The 21,876-nt window shown below is 34.9% G+C and overlaps 1 protein-coding gene across 1 annotated transcript; it reads left to right on the top strand.

The window, feature by feature from the left end:
• Window positions 1-4,133: 4,133 nt before the first annotated feature.
• SPACA1 (sperm acrosome associated 1) lies at window positions 4,134-20,777 on the top strand. Its single transcript, XM_039853039.1, has 7 exons — window positions 4,134-4,444; window positions 9,706-9,762; window positions 13,709-13,810; window positions 14,556-14,662; window positions 15,280-15,415; window positions 20,035-20,155; window positions 20,693-20,777. The coding sequence occupies exons 1-7, from the start codon at window positions 4,243-4,245 to the stop codon at window positions 20,751-20,753; spliced, it is 786 nt and encodes a 261-aa protein (XP_039708973.1). The 5' UTR covers window positions 4,134-4,242; the 3' UTR covers window positions 20,754-20,777.
• Window positions 20,778-21,876: the final 1,099 nt, after the last annotated feature.

Genomic DNA, 21,876 nt, shown 5'->3' with positions numbered 1-21,876 from the left:
CAGAAGAGGCTTTATTCACTAAATCAAAAGCGGTATTTGAGATATAGAAAACAAGGACTCAGAGCAGCTATAAAACTTGGCTCTCAAGGGAAAGACCCAGAGCTTTGTCCATCAGACCTTATCACTGCACTGTAATGCAAAGTTGGACTAACTCCTTATTTGTAATATTCAATAGGAGCTTTATGAAGGTCTGCATTTCCTAGATTGCCATTCAGAGAATAGGAGCACAGGGAAGGAGTCCACTACAGCCAATACTATTAAAACTCATATTGAAACTTTGGTTTATGCCAAAGATGGAATAAGAGGGACCAGTTTTACCCTGCCATCTCTAGCAACACTCCCACTCCCACCCCTCCCCCATCAAAAAATTTTAAAAACTGGGAAAAAAAAATACATGAAACAGCAGTTTTCAAGACACTAGTCATCAAGCAATGAAGTATAGTCATCCCTGAATGATGAGAAACAAGTGAGGTGAGTGTAGTTGCCCCAATACACGGCTTTGCAAGAGTTTCCAGTCTGTGGCACAGGGGGTGTAAGTCAGTCAGAGCATGATGGACTCTCTGAGTTGAGGAAATGGAGTTGACATTACATAATGATAAGTGGGTCAGTCCACCAAGAAGACGTTGCAATTTTAAAAGCGTATGCACCAAATAGGAGTTGCAAAATTTGTGAAATAACAACTGATAATATTTAAAGGAGAAACATATGATCCAAAATTATAGTTGGAGTCTCGAACACCACTTTCTTAGCAATAGAACAACTAGACAGAAAAATCAGCAAGGATATGGAAGAACTCAACAACACCATCAACCAATAGGCTATGACTGAAATTTATAGAACATTCCGCTCAACAACAGCTAAATACAAATTCTTTCCAAGTGATTACAAAAATTGCAGAAATCCAAAGGTCAGGGCAAACTCTAAAATTCTGTTTTTTTGCATTAATCTCAGGCACATGTAGCTGAGTGGGGCTCTGCATCTATAACCTAAATAACATCAGGCAGGACACCATATTCGATCTTAGAAAATGTGGCTTAGACAGCCCTACACATAGAGGAATTTGAATACCATATGCCTTTTATCAAGACTTATTCACAATGTGACACTTATTCCTTTCACAAAATGCTGATCATGTTTCTCTAGAATATTATTTAATATTCATTGAATATTATTCAATGGCCTTTTCAACTCTTGTTACTAAAATAGAGAAAGAACATCTTTTGAGTATTACTCTTCCCTTAACACCTTGCAAATTCTTATTGCCTTAAGAAGGCATTTAGAAAGAAGGGCCTTTGAGGGCAGTTCCATTAAATGAGAAAATAAAGCAGTGAGAGGGACTGAGTCAAGAAGCCACTGAACATGTGATAGACTGAGAGGATATACTGTGACTATCTGAAACCACTATTCCTACATTCAAAAATCCAGTGGACTTCCTATAGTGTCTACCACAAAATCACTCTGGTGTGTAACAATACAGCTTTAAATGATGGACAGAGAATGAGGGCACCACAGGGATACAGCTACTCTGGAAAACAGTTTATGTTCCTACCAGCAACAGATGAGTGATCCACTTTCTCCGCATCCTCATCAACACTTGGTATTGTCATTTTTGAAACAATTTTTAACGATTTTAATAGGTATATATTCTAGATACTATAAAGAAACTTGAGATTTGGGGGGAAACTAGGAGAGTTTAGGCTTGTCACCTGGGAGTCTGTGCTCAAAATGCAGGGTGAGGGGTACATGTATTTTAAAGGAATTAGATGGACAAATCAGGAAAGCAGTTAGATTGGGTTTGCAAAGGGTATGGGTAGAACAGTACTGAAGTGAGAGTGTGGGGAGAAAACCAAGGGAAATTAGAGTACTTGTTCTTACCGTGGACTCAACTGTAAAAGAAGCACAATAGGGTAAGGGTGCCAAACAGGGTAAGGGTGCCAAACAAAAAGCGAAGAAGTTCTGCTCTTAGACATTTTCTCCAGGAAGAAAAAATTCTTTTCCCCTAAAGATGGTAAATAGGATAAAAGTGGTCTGAGGGTCTTCTCTCTGGGGGGTTAATTATGGGGAAATCTTTTTACCAATTCGAGTACATTAAAGCCAAAATTAATTTAGCTCCAAGATACCTATTTTCATAAATACTATTATAAATTGTTAATAACTTTGTAATGTTACAGCAATACTTAGATCATTATATTAACTGGATATACATATGTATTTTTTATATATGTCATTTCACTGGTAGTGGTTTCCATCTTCATGCATTTTTTTCTTTGTGTGTGTGTAGGCGGGGGGAGGGTGGAGGGTTATCTCAAATGTCCCCTGGACATTTCCACTTGACTTCTTTTGATACTTCCAACTTAACCTTAACCTTATGATCTCCAACTTTACTTGCCTCCAGGCATGCCAAGATAGCTCATGAAAGGTAAGCTCAGGGAAGGTAAAGGCAGAACAGGGTGAGATAGGTTTGGGTGAAGTGAGACAGAGAAGTCACTGAAGACTGGGTTCTAACCCTTGCTCCTTAGAAACTAGAGCTGAGGGTGAAGATGTTTACTGCCAGGCAGGGTGAAGGAAGCAGAGTGAACTGAGGTGAAGTCGGTAAGAGGAGCAAATCAGAGATTGAGGCTGGAATTCCTGATCCTTGGAATTCTCAGGTCAGAGTAGGGTCAACCTTTTTGGATGCTGTGTTCTGACCTTTTGACTAAATATTTACCTTTCACTTACGTGAGACTTCAACTCAAGATAGCGTAAGTTATTGAGGACAAATATACTTATTCTTAGAATTTATATGAGTAATACAATATTTTATAGGTGATTTGTACTGTTGCTATTAATATTATTTTAATATTCTTTATTTAAGATGTAATTTAACTCAAGGAGACATAAATGACCAAATAGCTCCAAAGGGAATTCAAATGGAAATTAAGGGTCTCAAAGAGGAACTGAAAGGAATAGATGTATCAGTCAACAATGTTGCCTGTGATACTGCTACAGATCTTTTTAAAGTTTGTGTTTGAAAGTATAATTCATGATTTATTTTTCAAGCATTTCAAAAAAGAAAAATTTTGACTCCTTCATTTGTCCAGAAAACAAAGGTCTTTGTATGTCTCAAGATCATCTCTAAATTTCCCATTTTAATTTCCCTCATAATCTTTTTTGGTAAGAGAATTGGTTCTTGGGTTAAATCAATGTGTAAATTAGTGGACCATCGTCAGAGTTACCTCAGAGTTCTATCCTTGGCTCATTGCCTTTTTAAACATTTTTGTTAGTGACCTGAGGGAGACATATTTTCCAAATCAAATTTGGGAGAAATGTCTAATATGTTAAGACAACAAAATCAAGGTTCAAAAGAATATCAAACAAGGTTTAAAAAGTAGGCCAAAAGCAAGAAGATAAAAATTAACAGGGACAAAGTTTAAGTCTGATATTTGGTTCCAAAAACATCAGCTCTCTTAATACAGAATGGAGGACTAACTTGACAATAGCTGCATCCTCCCCTTTCCCTTCCTGTCCAGGCTCCCTAGCAAGAGGCGCGCGCACACACACACAGAGCTAAGGCACTGCACAAAATCTTAAGGCATAAATACATGCTTTGAGCTGCATAAACAATAGTATTCAGATCAAAGAAAGCGAGCACCTATATCCTCTATAAATCAAGCCTCACTTGCAGAAATGGATCTAGTTTGGGGCACCATACTCAATAAGGCTGTGACGAATCCATCTTGACACGTATCGAATTGGGTATCCTGCACATGGAATTTGAAACCAAGTCACATGTAAAGGGAGTCACAGGATGAGGGAGTCCGATTCGGAGAGGAGTAAACTTAAGAAGGACAAACGTCTTTCGGAAGAAAGAAGGGTGGGCACGAATAGTCCTGGCGGTGTTTGGCCCGTAGCTCACCAACCGAGGAAACTCGAGCAGCGGGCGGCGCCACTAGCGCGCCCGGAAGCGCGCCCGGAACGCCGGAACGCCGGAACGCCGGAACGCCAGAACGCTGGAACGCAGGCGGCGCGGCCGAAGCGCCGTCGGAAGTGGTTCTCGAGTCGCGACGCGGGCGGTCCCGCGCGGGTTCCGCAGGCGCCGAGAGTCGAGGCGGCCCGCCGCGCCGGTGACGAGCTGTGACGCGTCAGTGGTTGCCGGGGTGCGGCACCGAGGTTCGGAGAACCGCGGCTCCTTTCTTCGACGCACCTCTCGGCGAGAGCAGGCGGCTGCGACTGCGCCTTGGGCGGCCGTCGGGGCCGAGAACCATGAGCCCAGGGGGCGCGGGCTGCTCCGCTGGGCTGTTGCTGACGGTCGGCTGGTTGCTCCTGGCAGGCCTGCAGTCCGCATGCGGGAAGAACGTCACCGCCATCCAGGATCCCAGCCTGGGCCACGCGGAAGAAGAGAGCGAGGCCGACAGTGAGAATGAAGCGAGAGCGAGAGCGTGGAGGCCGACGACGAAGGCCACGAGCTTGACAGCGAGATGCTGCCCCAGGCCTTGACTGAGGAGGATGGTGAGGTTGGGAGGCTCCTTGTTAGGGACGAAGGCGCCTTGTGAGGGTAAAGCCCAGCTCTTTGTTCCAGGACAATGAGAATGATCCCTGTTAGCATCTGTAGAGCTCTCTCTCAAACAGCCCCTAATTTATACATTATTTTCGCGCACTTAATGCCTTGAAGAAAGATGTGTCAATTTTTCAAGGCCCCAGCAAGCTAAACAAGCCCACTTATAACAAGTCCACTTATAGAAGTTGCTACGGAATTCCTGCAAAATGTTGCTCTGGTAAAGGAAAAAGATGCTTTAAAAAATTTTTTTTAAGTGATAGGAGTCAGAAAGTAGTCTTCCATAAAGGGGAATTGTTTTGACTCCCATTGCAATTACGTTTTTCCTTCCCACATGTAGAGGTTTTTTTGTTTTGTTTTGCTTTAAGTTCCAAGTTGCTTGAGGTCTTCATCCTTTCCACATTTGCACTTTGGGTTGAAACACAATGGCATTCAGAATTCCCCGCGCTGTGACACATTTAGATAAACCAATATGCTGACAAAACTGCCCAGAAGCCCTATGTCAGTTTCTTGAAGCCCCAACCTTGAGCACCTCTGCAGTGTGGTGGTATTTTAATTGTACGTTCAACTTCCAACCAGAAAGGAATGGTGGCCTTAGAAACACCTATCGAGGGATCCAACTAGTGGCTTTGTTAAATGATATGCTTTAACCAAGGGAAAATGAGGCTGTGCTTGGTACATAAATTTGCCTTACTCTGCTGGCTCATTAAGCAATAAAACTTGACAAGCTGTGGTACATGTTATATTGATTAGTAACTCACATGCTGGTAGGTAAAAGGTCAGTTGCAGTTTCGCAGCCATCCAAAGGGAAATGATTTCCTTCCCCCATAAATGACCTGGCTGAGATTCTTTTAATATCCTTGACAGTCTCATGTCTCCTACACATACAGAGTAGATGCTATATTTATCAGCCTTTCTTTTATTTCCTGATTACAGATAGTGACCCTCAGTGACAGAAAGAAATTGACTATTTGAAATTAATGGTGCAGTTGATTACAGAGAGTTTGGAGAGGTCCTTGACTTTGGAAATATGAGAAAGGATTGGAGAAGAAATAAAGTACAGTGTCCTAAATAAAGTACAGTGAGCTATTGCTTCAGTCGTTTTAAAAGTAATTGAATTAGCAATTTTAATATTAAACTGGTCAAGGGATAGTCCTAGCTATAAAATGCTAACTAGAGTTTAAGCTAAATGCAGACAATGGAATTATAATGCCCTAGATTCAAATTCAAATGTAGGAAAGTTATTCTCTTAGTTCTCTGTTTTCTTGTCTGTGAACTTCAGAGAGTCCCTGTACCTCCTGGAATTTTATATATATACAATTTCATGCATAGCTGCTTTTTATTGGGGAGAGCAAGAATCCAGAATTTAAACAATCTCAGATGTCTGTGATCTGAAAATTTCCAGAGCCATTATTAAAATTTGGCAAAGCCCCTCTTAACCTTCAGTGGACCAATATAAAAATAGTCATCACCATTTACTGTCTAATAGACTCTTTATTTCTTTACTTTTAAGAAAGTTTATAAATAATTTACAAAATAAGAATTAAGGGATAGTGAAAACAACTTATTTGAAATTTTAATAAGAATTTACACATGGAAAACCCCAAATTTGTATTCCATTTTTCCTGGTTTTTAAGCTATGTGGGCAAAGTACTTTTGAATTAACTAAAAGCTCATCAGTTATGCACAAATCTGTAATATATCCATCTTGTAAATACTGATTGCAGATTTCAAGTACATCTCTAGAAGATTCTAGTTATCATTACTCTTGTTCTTTTTGCAGTTGCACTGTCAAAACAATACTTTTGAAAACTATGAAGGCACATATTTTGTTTGAGGATACTGCCATTTTCTTCATAATTGCAAAAATGTTTTCATCGTAGATTCATAAACAATTAGAATTATTGGCTCACTGAATTTATTCATCTCTACATCTTCTATTTTCTTTCAGTATACATACCTGTCATCATGATTTGTCTGTTTATAAATCTTATTAAGTAAATATTGGTGTATAAACAGTTTTTAAAAGGAAAGAATACTATTCATATACTTTTAGCAAAACAGTATGGTCTGGCTTATTTTCAGAAAATAGTTCAGGATCACATCCTTCCTTGTGAAAAATTAACTAGATGAGGATACCATGTGTCCTTTTCATCCTCAGAAGTATGGTGTTCATGCATTGATTCTTGAATTAGAGAAAATTGGTTTAGGATATTCATGCAAGATATTATCGCTCACTCATTTTGCTTATGCAGTCAATTTCTTAATTATCATTAATATCTAGAGTGCTGCTATCTATATATTCATATTCTGATTCATCCAATAATTGTGAAATATTTTTCTCTGTTAATTTTCTTCTTGCCATTATAGACAAAAAAATTAAAATTCTGAAATCTCAACTATGTTCAGTGAAAGCTGAAAAGAGACTTGAGAAAGGTGCTTCTAGACTTCTTTTGTATCTTTCTGAAAGATGATGTGATACTTTGGACAAAGCAATAAGAAAACAAAGGATGAAGTAATAGCTCTGATTTATTTCACAATTATATCATCTTTCTAGGCAACTCCAACCATTCTTCCATTTTATTATTACAGTTTTTTTTAAAAAATGTAGTTGGGAATAATTGATAAGTAATACTAAAATCCATTATTATGGATGATGAAATAACAAAATGTTTCAAAATGTAGGAAAAATCACCAAGATATTGTTAAATATATACTCTTAAACCTTTTATACCCCTATGCCTTTTATACCTTTTATATACCGTATGCCTTTTATAAAGCTAAGATTTATAAATTTATTTTTATCCTATTTACTGTTAGATTTATAAAAAGGACCAACAATAGATCTACATAATAATTGTAAGACAGAATGAGTTTTATTCTATGAGTTTTATTCTATATGAATATAACTGTATTTTCTCTTTTTCTTTGGAAGACCTCTAAGAAAGAATAAAAATCATGAAATATCAACCTTACAAATCAACTTTCAAAAAAGAAACTAAAAAATTAAAATTGGCCTGTGATGGTATGTACCAACAGTTAAAATGTGCTGTCCAGAATTGAAGAGAACATTCCAGGATCTGGTCAGAAAAAAAAAAAAGCAGGATCATTATCTGCATCATTGTGGATGTCAAGCTTTTATCAGCACAGTCTAAGACTCAGTAGATTTTTAGGGAAGCCTCATCATACTCTTGACTCCTATCAAACTCACTATTGAACTCTCCACTCATTATTACCTGTTCTTCTATCAAATTAAGACAGTCTTTTAAGGTATTTGGGGGATAGCTGGATTTTTAGCTCTATGTACAGGACTTTATTTCTCTAAGGTTTCATTTTATTAAATTTGCCCATTATTCCACCCTGTTATTTTTAGATCCAGATATATCTTCCATTATATTTGCTATCCTTCCTAGTTTTGAAGAATCTCCACATTCAGTCAGTATGAAATCATAATTTTCCAAATCATTAATAAAATTGTCGAACAGGACAGAATCCTGTGTTACATCACTTCTACCACATTGACACTAACAAGTTAAATAGCGTCAGTGGATCTTACTGTTTAGCAAGTTAACACATAAAACTTTATTGACATTCAGACCATATGTTGTCTTTTCACTGACAGGTATATAATGGGAAATTTTGACATACTATTCTGAAGTGCAGATACATATAATTTCCCTGTGTCACCATTATAGGATCCCCGTCAAAAAAGTCATTGAATGACCTATGGGCATTCAATACTCAAAGACAAAAGGAACTTTGGAGACAATCTGATTAAATTTCTCTCTCTTTTTTTAAGTTAAGAGAACTTAAATAACTTTCCCAAAGTAGCATAGGTAGTGAATAGTAGAGCTGATTAAGTAATTTTTTTTTAACAGTTTTTGAAAAAGTTATATTTAAAAGTAGTCTGGTACTCATTGTCTTACCTTTGTTTTCTGTATTCAAAATTTGGCTTTTAATTTACATTTTATACTGTGCCAGCAGGAAGTATCCAAGCATTTCAAGCAAAAATGTCAATTCAGAATTGATCATCATGATGATAGTCGAAATAATTTAACAAAGTCAGTGTTGATTTACTTAACATATATTCATCTAGTGCTTACTATATACTCAAGGCACTGTATTTGATGCATATAAATATAGAAGTACTTATGATAATATTGTTTTACAATAATCAAAATAGGACAAAAACTTAGAGTCATATGAAATCAGTAAGTACAAAATGAGTGTGAATGAGGTTATATCTTAAGCATGTGTATAGTTCTAAAGTTACAGAATGCTTTCATATACTCTCTCTCATCCTCACAGTAATCAAATGAGATAGGTTCTCCTTTTCGAATTTTACAGAAAGGTTAATTAGGCCTGACAGAATTTAATTTACTCAGACTCAAAACAGCTAATTAGTGGTAGAAGCAGCAACTTGGACTCCAACTCTAGTGCACTTTCCCACGTAATACTGTTGCCTCAGAATACAATGCCTTTTAAAAATTCTCTTCCAACAGCTCAATACTTTTTTCTGTTGAGATTTTATTCCTAATCTGAGATATGAAGAATTGGTTATATATTACAGCTAGTGGAAATTACACAAATTTCAAAAAAACATTAGAAAGAGAGAAACACCTTATCATGTGATTTAAAACCAAATACTTGTATATTCCTAGATTTTTCTGCTGTTTTGAAATAAATCCTTAGAAATAATTTACTATCTTAACCTGAGAATGAATAGAACCGATCTATAACATGATTACTGTGTACTTGGTATAAAAACTTCTGTTTCGGATGGCAATAATAAGCCTTTTTTTTTTTTAAATAAGGAATAGAAACAATTGGGCCTTACAATTGGCTGGCTGTTTGGGGTTTTCCTCACCTTCTATAGAACTTTAACTCATTATGTATTAAACTAATGAGAAAATTATTTTTAAGTTATATACAAGGTTTAAATATAAACCTTCTTTGAAAGTTATTTCATAATTTATTACTTTAAGGTTTCGGCTTTTAATTTAAATAATAATAGAAGATGTACTGAGTAGTATCGCTTTTCTGATTTAATAAAACTTAAAATTTTTCTCCTTCCTGTATAACTACTTGTATCCTCCATACCCAAGTAAGAGTTTTATACTTAGAAAAGTTTTCATGTGATTAAATAATGTGTCTTTGCATTTTATGTTTAGTTTCAAATTCAACGATAGTCAAAGAAGTGGAATTTGGGATGTGCACTGTCACATGTGGTAAGTAGCATAGAGCGCATAAGTAATATTGTAATTTTGGGGGGCGGAAAGGTAAAAACAGTGTGGCAATTTTTATTTGTAATTTGTGTACTCTCATTCATCTCTTATTGATTTCTATTTCTAATGACTATAATTTACACACAAAATGGAAACTAATTGCTTTAAAAGTTTGGATATATCAGTTTATAACCTCTAAGTCTTATTTTAAGCTAGCTCCCTATATTTTTTGGCATAAACTGCCTTCACCAAAGGAAAACTTTATCTCACATATGTTCAGAAGATGAAAGAGTTTTCGATGCATCTCACAGATGTCTTTCCACATACTGTGTTGGCAAATCTATCAAGAAATTTGCTTATTTGTAATAGTCTATTCTAAATTCCATAATTATCCAATTTATATGTCATATCTTGGAGAAAAGAGGTATTAGCTTTGTGGGGAAGGCAATATTCAAGGACCGTGACTTATTTTGACCATTTCATGACTAGAAATTGGACATAGAATCTCAATCTCTTACATGGGGTTGGGATTAAGTCAACGTATGTGATAGACCAGTGTTTCTCAGACTCAACTGTTCACCCTAAGTGCCTGAAGGGTTTGTTAAAACACAGATGTCTAGGCCTACCCCAGAGTTTCTAATTCACTAAGCCTTCAGAGGGGCCTAAGAATTTATATTTCTAAACAAGTTCACAAATGAAGTTGATGCTCCTGGTTAGAAGACCATCTTTTGAAAACCACTTTGAGAACCAGTATAGACTAGCATGCTGAGAAAATAATAGATATTTCACAATGAAATTAAGTTTATTCTAAATAGACTTTGCCTTGGGAAAGAAGACAATAATGAGAGGGAAAGACCAAGACCAGAGGGTAAGAAGACAGGAAATTCATGCAGATCTAGATCAGAACAATTTCTTTTTTGTCAAAAATTATATCTGAATTGTTTTTATTTGAGATAGTGTTTGGTGTGTATGCATGTGTTTGTTAAAATCTACCTATCATATTTTAACCATTTTAAAATATACAATTCAGTGACATTAAGCACGTTCACATTAATTTACACCCATTACCACCATCTATCATCTCCAGAACTTTTTCATCATCCCCAGAACTTTTTCATCATCCCATACTGAAACCTCCACACTCATTAACACTAACTCCCCACTTCTCCCTCCCCCCAGCCCCTGGCAACCATTATTCTATTTTCTGTCTTTTGAGATAGTTTTAAACCTGTTTTTTACCTTAGCTTCTTAATGAGTGAAAGTCAGAGAATGAGAAGAATCCAGGTAATAAACCTATGATTATTTTTTGTAATTTATACCTTTCTTCTGCTATTTGAGAAATTTTTATGAGAATTATTTTTATGACAATTCTAGTAATTGATATTGTCTTAGTCTATTATTTAAAGATGTATTTCAGAAAATAGATGTTATATTTGTTCATTCAACAAATGATTTTCTGTTTTGAGATTTTTTTTTTTTTAATTATCTATTGTATGCCAGGTATTGTTATAGATGCTGGAAATACAGCAGTGAACAAAGCAGAGGAAAGTCTGCCTTTAAGCAATATATATTTTAGTTGGGTCAAAGAGATAAAAAATATGTAAAATATGTAACTGGTCAAATGGTGATAAGTTCTAAAGAGAAAAACAAACCAGAAAAGGGTATATTTCACATTTAAAAATTATTTTTTTATGTATTGAAAAATCTTTTCATTTATAACAGAATTATTTAGAGGAAAAAAAAATACTTTATTGAAAATTCTCAAATCCCAAAACAATATTTTAGCAGTCAAAAAGTTTTCTTTTTCTGGAATACACAGGCAGATTTTTAAGTGTTACTTGGACTTCCAGAAAGTCGCATACCTACACACACCATCACAATTAACTGTATTTGGCTAAATTAATAAATACATAAAATACCTGCTTGAAAAACATTGATGCATTTCAAAATAACACCATGCCTCTAGAGAAGTACCTTTCATAAATCCAAGTGGAGCCAAACTGTAGCCTTTTTTAGGCATCTCTTTTAATCAAAAGAGACCTTTCATCTTCCAACCTTCCATCTTGTCTCATATGGTATCTTCTCCCCTGCCACTCAAATTTTGGTTCAGAGATCAGCCATATCAGCATTGCTTGGGAGCTTGTCAGAGATGCAGAATCTCAGGACCTACTCCAGACCTACGGAATCAGAATTTTATGTTAGTAAGATCTCCAGGTGATTTGCATGCACTCTGAATTTTGAGAAGTGCTGTTGTAAGCCATCTCTAGATTTCAACTTGCCCTTGACAGTGAGTTTTATGATTAAGATCTTGTAAGAGTTGAAAAAAGGAATCTGGTAGACAAAGGAAATCAAGATAGACTGTTCCTTAGTCTGCAACTATACAGTCATCATAGCTTGTATCGACGTAAAAAAGGTCCAAACCTGTAGAGAATTTTTATGAGTTTATTTGAGCCCAACTGACGACAAGTGCTGGGAAGCAAAATCTCAGCAGATTGAGAAAATGTTCCAGAGAATGGCAGTTTTGCAGCTTATTTTATACATTAGAATAAAAGGAAGAGATGTAAGGAGGGTTACATGAAATCCATTGGTTGTAGATTAAGGGCGCGGGAGAAAGCAAAGAGTGGAGATCTCTGAGATTAATAAAAAGGCAAAATAGAGAAACACATCTTTTACATTGACGGGTACAGAATAGTTAATAACATTTACAGCACATAGAGATGGTACACAGGGAACAAGAGAACCATGAGGGGTTCTGTGGTCTCATGCTCTCCTGCTCATAGTTGTGACCTGAGAGATCTGAATAAGATTACTCTGACATTTGAAAGGTCTGTTATATTAGATACAGAAAGACAGTAGACACTCTCACTCAAGGTAAAGATTGACCTTTGTCAAGGAAACTACAGAACTAGGAGGTGACTACCCCCTGTGATCCACTTTTAGTAAGGAATTTTTATGTTCAGACCATCTTATGTGGTTACTTTTGGTCTCTGAGTTTGTAAGGCCTGCCATGCAAGCCTCCCCTGAGCTTATCAGCTTTAGTATGTGGCCCTTTTACCACAACCATTTATAACAGAACATGTTCAGCATGTTGCTGATGCAGCATTTTATCATCTCAGTTCTGGTGATGAAAGGCAAACTCGGGAGATTTGAGGCGAATTAGTAAAAGTGTGATTTATTGTTATAAAACTGTGTCAATTCTACCTTGAGATTTTGTTATCTCTAATGGAGGGTCCCATAAAGAGAGTATCTTGTTGGAAATGGAGATTTGATCGTTAATAGTTTACTTTGCTATATTTATTACCAATTTAAATATTAAAAAGCTTCATTTATGTTAAGATGTGATTTTGGAATATCCTACATAAGCTCCAAACCCCTCTTCCCTTCCTAAAAGTTCCATGATCAAATAAATTTGAGAGATCCTGTGTACTTCTATATTCCATTAAATCTAAGACTTTATTGGCTGTAAGAAGCACATTTTATGCACCTCCAAAATGGAAAAATGCTGCCAATTTTTGACATGCTGTCAATTCTAAGATGCATTCTGATTTCAAAGATGTTAAATGTAACAATTTTATACCTTAGGTCAATGAAAGCTTATACACTATAGCATGTTAATTTATTAGCATAGTAAAAGTCCCAAAAAAATTCTGTAGTAAAGAGGTTCCTTTAATTTTATTTACTGTATAATTTTCAAATGTATCTAATCATGGAATTCTTTTTCTTATGATAACAACCAGAGGAACTAGTGTTTCATGTAACTAGCTTTGGTAATGCCGTATTATAAAATAATTCAAAATGACAACATTCTAAATGTTATTACTCTGAATTTAGGAATTTAATTACCAAAATTAGGAGAAAAGTCTCAAAAAAAAAAAAAAGACCTAGATGGAAAAGAAAAGATTCTCTGCAATTAGTTTTTCTTAACATTTGCGGATTTCTTTTACCAAAGGTGTTGGTATTAGAGAAGTTATATTAACAAATGGATGCCCTGGAGGTGAATCTAAGTGTATTGTACGAGTGGAAGAATGCCGTGGACCAGTAGACTGTGGCTGTGAGTTGGACTCTGTATTGGAGGGAAACCGAGGGGTGGAAGAGTTTACTCTGGGGAAATATCCTTAATCTCAGGTGTGGAATCCTTAATGTCAGGTCATGAGTGGAATTGATATACTAAAAAGGAGATCTTAATAAAACTTAAAATTCCACTTCTTTAGACAGTTATAGCTCTGAATGGCTTCCTACTTTTGCTTTATATTTTTCAATGATATCTAAAATTTAACATATATTCTCTATGATATACTGTAACTTTGTTGTACTCAGGATCTGTGGTCAAAGCTGTTCAAGAAATACTTAGGTTACTAAAGACACTTTGAGCATGGTATTTTATCAGTATATTGTTACCTCCTAAATTGGGAACTTTAAGAGATGTTCTGTATCAAATTACACTACCTTGAGATTTCATTATCTCTAATGGAGGGTCCCTAACCAGTAAATTGGAAGCCACTAGTAAATCTCAAAGTTTATTAGATCATTAAATTGTTTGCCTTTACTATTCCTCTTCATAATTTATTCCGTAGGTGGAACAGATAGCTGTGGTGTCTCCTACCTGTTTCTTTTGGTGACTTTTTCTTTGTATCCATCACTCTGCTCTTCTACACTCAGACGCTCAATAATACATTTGATAACTTCCAGCATATAATTGATTTTAAAATTGGAGGTGGCTTTTAAAAGTAGCATTGTTTATAAAGCAATTTACAATGCTCAATGGTATATATGTATTTAACATTTCTTTTTTTCAGGGGGTAAACCAATATCAGAAAGTCTTGAAAATGTTAAACTGGTATGTGTTCATACATCTCCTGAAAATCGTTTCAAATATGTTTGGAAACTTTTAAGGCCAGATCAAGTGAGTATTGAATGTATGCAATTTGGTGCTTTCCAGTGAGTGATAAAATTTGTTTGCCAGTGCTTGATGATTGTCAGGAAACTCTTTAAAAGCAGTTTGCAAAAATGAAGTTAAAATCGTACAACTTTATTATTTTGGGATTTAAATTTTTTCATTATTTACATATTTACATATGTGTTAGGCTTAGTTATTAGAACTTAAAAACATTTTACATAAAATATTCTATTTTGGAAGCAAGGTTTTCAATTGTATACATAGGGGTTATATAATGATAACAGTAGCTAACATTGAGGGCTTTTTAGGTGCCAGACCTGCACTGAGTATTAGTGTTTCTTTTAACCCATATAACAATCCTATAAAGTAATTCCTATCATTATACCCATTTTATAGATAAGTAACTGAAATGCAGAGAATGACTTGTTCTGGGTCACACTGACAGGAGGTGGTAGAATTGATACTTGATATCTAGATTGTCTGACTCTAGATATCCATGTGCATAATTAATGACTATCCTAGACTGAGAGACAATGACTCTTTTTTTGTTACAGAAAGTAAAATTGTTTCATGATCTTAAGTTTACATGAAGAATGTTGATACTTTTTTTCCTTTTAAAATAGCAAGCCATTGTACTTACAAACGATACAGCAGTCCTGGAAGTACACAGGGAAATTCACCCCGTGGCTTTTGAGTGTGATACTTTGGATAATAATGAAATAGTAGCATCTATTAAATTCACAGTCTATACAACTAAGGGTAAGTGCCCAGCAATGTTTTGGTTTGCTCATATTTCAAGCTTTAAAGAACATCAAAATCACTTGGAGGGCTTGTTAAACCATGGATAGATCCACAGCCTCACCCACAGACTTTCTGATTCAATAGATTTTGAGTTTGACACAAGAATTTGCATTTCTAACAAGTTCCCAGGTGATTCTGGCAAAGACCACAATTTGAAAACCACTAGTTTATATCATTTAGACTTTTCTATAAGGTAGTGCTTTTTCACAATCAGAGGTACCTCACTTTGGGAAACTAATGTATTCCTGAAATATCTCCAGAAAATAGTGCTCTAACTTGGAATGTATTCTTACTTTTACTGCTATCAGGAAAGTGAAAATGGATACATGAGATTCTCATGCATGCTTATAAAAATATTGGTACAGTAAAATAAATAAAATTAAGAAATATCATGTCAAGACATGTCTTTTTAAAAATTACTCATTTGAAGAAAACGCTTTTTGATAAAACAATAATAGTCATCTATATATATGACAAAAGGCAAATCTTGTCTTGAACATAATCTCACGTGTTAGAACTACTTCCCTTGCGAAATGGATCCATGTGCATGTCCTTTCATTTTAAATTATGATGTCTTCTATATCCAAATATTTCCTTTTGTTCACTTGCTCTTAACCATTTTTATTGTTGTCATTTTTGTTGATGAGGGTGTGGGGGTTTGCTCACAGGGTTTTTTAGAATCCAATCAAGGCTCAGGAGGCTTTTCCCAGAAAAATGCCCACATATAGAAACATGCCAAAAATTACCTGTAATTTTAAGGAAGTTCATGGATTTCTTGAAGCTATTTCTTAATCCCAAATGAACAATTTATGCTGTAGTCTAGAGATGCCATACAACATAATATTATTGAAATGAAAACAAGCTAAACTATTTTGGGGGTGGTTTTAAAAAATAAACTATAACTTTCTTTAATGTGTTGTCTAGTGTTTTTAAAAAAGATCTTTATAGTGAAAGCTAATAATCTTACTCCTATATTGGGATATCAGGTGTTATTAAAAAGATAATTTCAATAAAAGGCAAAAAAGGACCAAACATCATCAAACTAAAAAATATCTCAATGAGTCCTACTTTCGGATATTAAAGATTACAGGGGCCATTCTCGGATTTTGTCCCCATAGCCTGGTCCTTGTTAAGACATCTCAGTGGCTAGCTCCTCCCATGATTGTAAGGCAACATCCATTTGATAGTATATAAGCTAAGGTCTGGAACGTAGACCCAAAATGTCAGCCATTAAGTGAGACAAAGTTGACTTCTCTCTTGTAGCAGTCTAGGGCTGGTGGAGTAGCTCTGCCATCTCATCTCAGTACATGCACTGATTAAATGATAAAATGTTTTCAGAACACTTTGGTATTTAAAATAACAGTTTGGTATACCACTGTGACAGCCCCTTTTGGTTGTTTAGACATCAAACGAGTGTGTTTGCTATAATCGTGCACCCAATATGGTACTGGCTTGAAACAAATACACAAATGAAATATTTTTAGGATAAATAATGGTTTAGTTAATGAAATTTTCCCATTCATAATTAGGCATTGTTTTGGATTGAATTGTGTCCCACTAAAGATATTTTCAGGTCCTAACTTCCAGAACCCCAGAATGTGACCATATTTGGAGTAGGGTTGTTGCAGAGGTAATTAGTTCAGTTAAGATAAATTCATATATAGTAAAGTGGGCCTTTCATCCAATATGACTGGTGTCTTTATAAGAAGAGGAAATTTGGACAGAGTCTCAGAAAGAAACAGAGGAGAATGCCGTGTGAAGACACAGAGACACACAGGGAGAACCATGTGCAAAAGGTGTCAGAGATTGGAGTTCTGCTGCCACAGCCAAGGAACATCTGGGGCTACTGGAAGTTAGAAGAGGAAAGGAAAGATCCTCCCCCAGAGTCTTTGAAGGGAGCATGGCCTTACCAATACCTTGCATTCAGAATTTTAACCTCCAAAACTGTGGACAATAAATTTCTGTTGTTTTTAAGTCAACCAGTTTGTGGTACTTTATTATGGTAGCCCTAGGAAACCAATACAGACATAAACTTTGTTCTACTAAAAAGTGAGAGCATCGAAATTCAGCCTATTTTTCATTAATAAATTTCAATAGGAAATGCATTCCTTTTTGTTATTAGTTATTGTTGACATAAGAAATGTTCAAACCCATAGAGAATGTTTATAAAAATTTATTTGAGCCAAAAAGAAGATATACCTGGAAGTAAGATCTCAACAGATTGAGATAAATGCTACAGAAAGTAACAGTTTATAATTTCTTTTATGCATTTAAGATTAATGAAGAATCATAAGGAAGATTACATTTGGTGGAAGGAAGCAACAGGGGATAGGATTATAGGATAGTTAAGAATATGTCCTCTCTTGGTGATGATTTTGGTTTATTTCAAAGATGTATTAACAAAGATAACAGAAACAGTGGACAGGACTTACTTAAGGTAAAGATGAACCTTTCATTAAAAAGTTATAGGCCCACTATAACCTACCCAGTTAGGAATTTATAATCAGATCACCCTGTGAAGTTACTTTCCATAAAAGCTCCTTTTTTTTTTTTCTCCACAATATAAAAGTAACCTAAGTGACTCTTGCAGGAAGACTACACTACTTGAACTAAAATCTTCATATCCCTCATTCTCTACCCTCTCTTGGCTAGTATCAGGATAGTAAATAAATGGAAAGGAATTTTGCATTTCTTCTCAGGTTTTAATTCTAAAAGGTGTTTTTTCTTTGGCTTTAAAAATCTTACCTTTCTATAACCTGAAATTATCAAAAATAAAGATTTAAAACATCCAACAATGTTGGAATAGAAATATGATGTAATTTCTCTATTGTACTTGGAACTATTTAGTGAGATCACTAAATTGAGTTTATGTCTCTAAAATTACTTAAGAAAATGGAAAATTAAATTTAATGGTGTTTAAAGAGTAGAAAGAAAAATTCAGACAAATAAGCAATTGAGATTGCCCATGTAGCAGACTACTTCTGATAAGAGTGGTACTTATCAAAGTTAAGATATTAAAATATCTAAAACAGCTTGCAGAAATCATTAAACCTCCTTGGACGTTGTTTTGCTTATCGGTATGATTCAGTTGTATCTCTGGTCCTTCTCTACATAAATCTTTTATGATTGTATGATTTAGGAAGCAAGAAGAGCCACAAGAAAGCTATATAATTCACAAAGTAAGTATTGCTTGATGTAAATGGGCTTTTCACCAATTTACAATATAGCAATATTATACTGTAGGCTGGCTTTTTCTCTTTAATAGCCTTATTTGCAGGAAGATCAGAAAGATATGAGAGAGAATACCTGATTTATAACTGGTATGTGGATATTTATATGAAAAAGAATGAGCTTCAACTGCCTTCCTTAACAAATATATACAAAAATTAGAGATGTATCATAGTCCTAAATATAAGCACTAAATCCATAAAGCTTTAAAAAGGAAACAAGGGAGAATTATCTGCATGATTCAGGAGTAGGCAAGGGTTTCTTATAGATGATTCAGAAAACAATCACCATGAAAGGAAATATAAAATCAGGCTTCTTCAAAATTAAAAGCACATTAAAAGAAATCATTAAAAAAAAAATCAGCAAACCAAAATCTGGGAGAAAAAAATTATAAAATATATATAATCAGTACGATCAGTTTAGGAAAAGATCTTGCTGTTTCTTGGAAAACTAAGTATACCTTTATCCTATGACCCAGCAGTTCCACTCTTATGTATTTATCCAAGAGAAATGAAAATGTGTGTTCACAAAATGACTTCTACAAAAATGTTCACAGCATTTTATTTATCATAACACCAAACTGGAACAGCCTAAATGTCCATCAATAGGAGAATGAATAAATTAATAGAAAAGAAAAAAACCAGTGACACATGTGCTAACATGGGTGAATCTCTAAAACATTATACTGAGTAAAAAAAAAAAAAAAATTCAGAGTATACGTTTCCATTCCTATGAAGTTCTAGAACAGGCAGAACTAATCTATGATGGAAAAGATAATCAATACAATAACTCTGGAGGATGGGGCAGAGATTACCTGGGAGGGGCTTAATGGAACTTTTTGGGGTATAGTAATATTCTATGGCTTGATAAGGATTTAAATTACATATGTGTGCCAAAACTAAACAGATGTACATTTGAGATCTTTATGTGATTTGTCTGAAATTTTACCTCAAAAAATATATAAACAAATATTGAACTCTGGTTAATGATATGCCTATTGAAGAATTTTGCAGAAAATATGCAGACATCAGCAAATTATGTTGAAATGCATAAAAAATATAAGATGGATCAATAGATTGTTAGAAGGCTAGATGGATAGTATAATGTGAATGGTAGTATCTAAGTGGTGGGAATATAGGATGTTCATTGTCAAATTCTTTTAACTTTCTGTGTGTTTGAAAAGGACATTTTAAAGGTACAGAACAAGTTAATAACTTTCCACTAATTCTTTCTGTATATTTCTAGAATTGTTTTTCAGATATAAAGTTTCCATTTAGATATCCATTTCTCCCCTCCTCCCGCCCCCCACCAGTGGTAATAATCATCAGGTATGTTTTTTTTTCCTCTAGAATTACAGATGAAAAGATCAAGACCACCAGACACTGATGCAGTGCTTGTATTTGTGCTGACCATAGGAGTTGTTCTCTGTATATTTGTGATCTTTGTACTCATCTTCATAATTATAAATTGGTAAATACAGGACTGAAACTGAGTCTCACCCTTGATTGATATCTTTCTGTCTGCTACTCCTTTGTCCCATGAATCAAAAGCCCTGTCCATGATGCCTGTCACATGTGTCTTCAAGCTATCCAATTCCCTTCATTTTTCCTGAGACTGCCCTAATTCATGCTACCTAATCTCATGACCTGTTTACTCAGCCACGAGAGAGCTTTTAAATGCAGTTTTTGCAATTTTATAAGGTAGTCGCTAAAGAAAAATTTTATTGAATAAGTACTTGTGTTGTTCAGTTGTAATTATCACAACTCTAAAATCTGGTTATTGCAACTGACCGATGCATTTATACGAGAATATTTCTAATACCTACAAGAGTATTAATACCCAGATATGTCTGAGGGCTCATCTACTATCACAATGCAACAGATGCAGCACAAACTAAAAATAAATTGTGACTAAGGAAACACTTCTAGATAGAGAAAATTAACATAAATTATTTATTTTTAATTTTCATTTCATAAGAGATTTTTTGTTTTTGTTTTTTCCTCCAAGGGCGGCAGTCAAGGCTTTCTGGGGGTCAAAAACCTCAACGACTGAATACATTCTGAGCTGAGTTCAATGAGATACAAAGATTCAACTTCTCTTGACCAATCACCAGCAGAAATACCTGGACATGAAGATGATGCTTTAAGTGAATGGAATGAATGATGTATGGGCAATATATAACAAATCAAAGGAGATTAGAGCATATCAGATTCATTATTATAAAAATAAAATATATAGTGAAATACTTTAATAATATTGCAAGTGATTTACCACAGTCTGAAGGTAACAGTATGAGAAGGGGCTGTTATAATCAGTGCATCTTTGTGGTATAGTTATAAAAATTTTTTAAATTTATTCTCAACATTTACCATTTCAGGTAATTACTTAGTAACATTTATCTAGAGGTACACACACAAAATCTTCTGAACACATTTTAGATCACTTTGATCACTTCTAAGGTGATTTCCCTGTTCTGTTCCAAACAAGAAAAATGTAATATAGAAGATGCCTTGCATATTAGACTTTCTCCCTGCTGGGAGCACCAGATTGAACTTGTTAAAGCCAATCATAGTTTAGAATCCCTACAGGGTATGAGACATACAAAGCATCACTTGTAAGGCATAAAATAATAACAACAATAATATAATCACTTAGTGACTATGTGCAAAGCATTGCTTGAAGCATTTTACATATATTAGGTAATTTAATGACTGCACATAGGACATATGTAAAGAAGAACCAAAGAAAAACTTGGAGATGGCTGAGTAAATGACATGACTTTTTAAAATGCCCTGTGTTTCTCACAGAAACAGTTAATGAAGGGCTTTTGAATAACCACCAAGTACCTTCATTGTATTCGGTATGCAGATAATATCTCAAAACTAAGGTACTTATTTCTGAACATCATCACTGACTTTTTGTATTATTATGTAATATAGTTATGGCCAACTAGGAAACAAGATACCAAAGCATTAGATCATTTGATTAGGTAGACTTCATCAGAAATTAATTTTCAAAGGTTATAAAAGCACAAAATATACTTAATTTTTTGTTTAAATGAATTCTATGCCAACTTCATTGCTATTATTATGGGATTTATCCGATGATTGCATTACCTCTGCACATCTGTTAAGAAGACACTGCAAATGGGCATTTATGATATACCTCACTCAAGTCGCCTAGAAATTGGC

The sequence above is a fragment of the Pteropus medius genome, unplaced genomic scaffold (genome assembly GCF_902729225.1).
Source record: "Pteropus medius unplaced genomic scaffold, Ma_sr-lr_union100, whole genome shotgun sequence".
NCBI classification, from domain to species: Eukaryota; Metazoa; Chordata; class Mammalia; order Chiroptera; family Pteropodidae; genus Pteropus; species Pteropus medius.
This window is presented reverse-complemented; position numbering and strand designations above follow the sequence as displayed.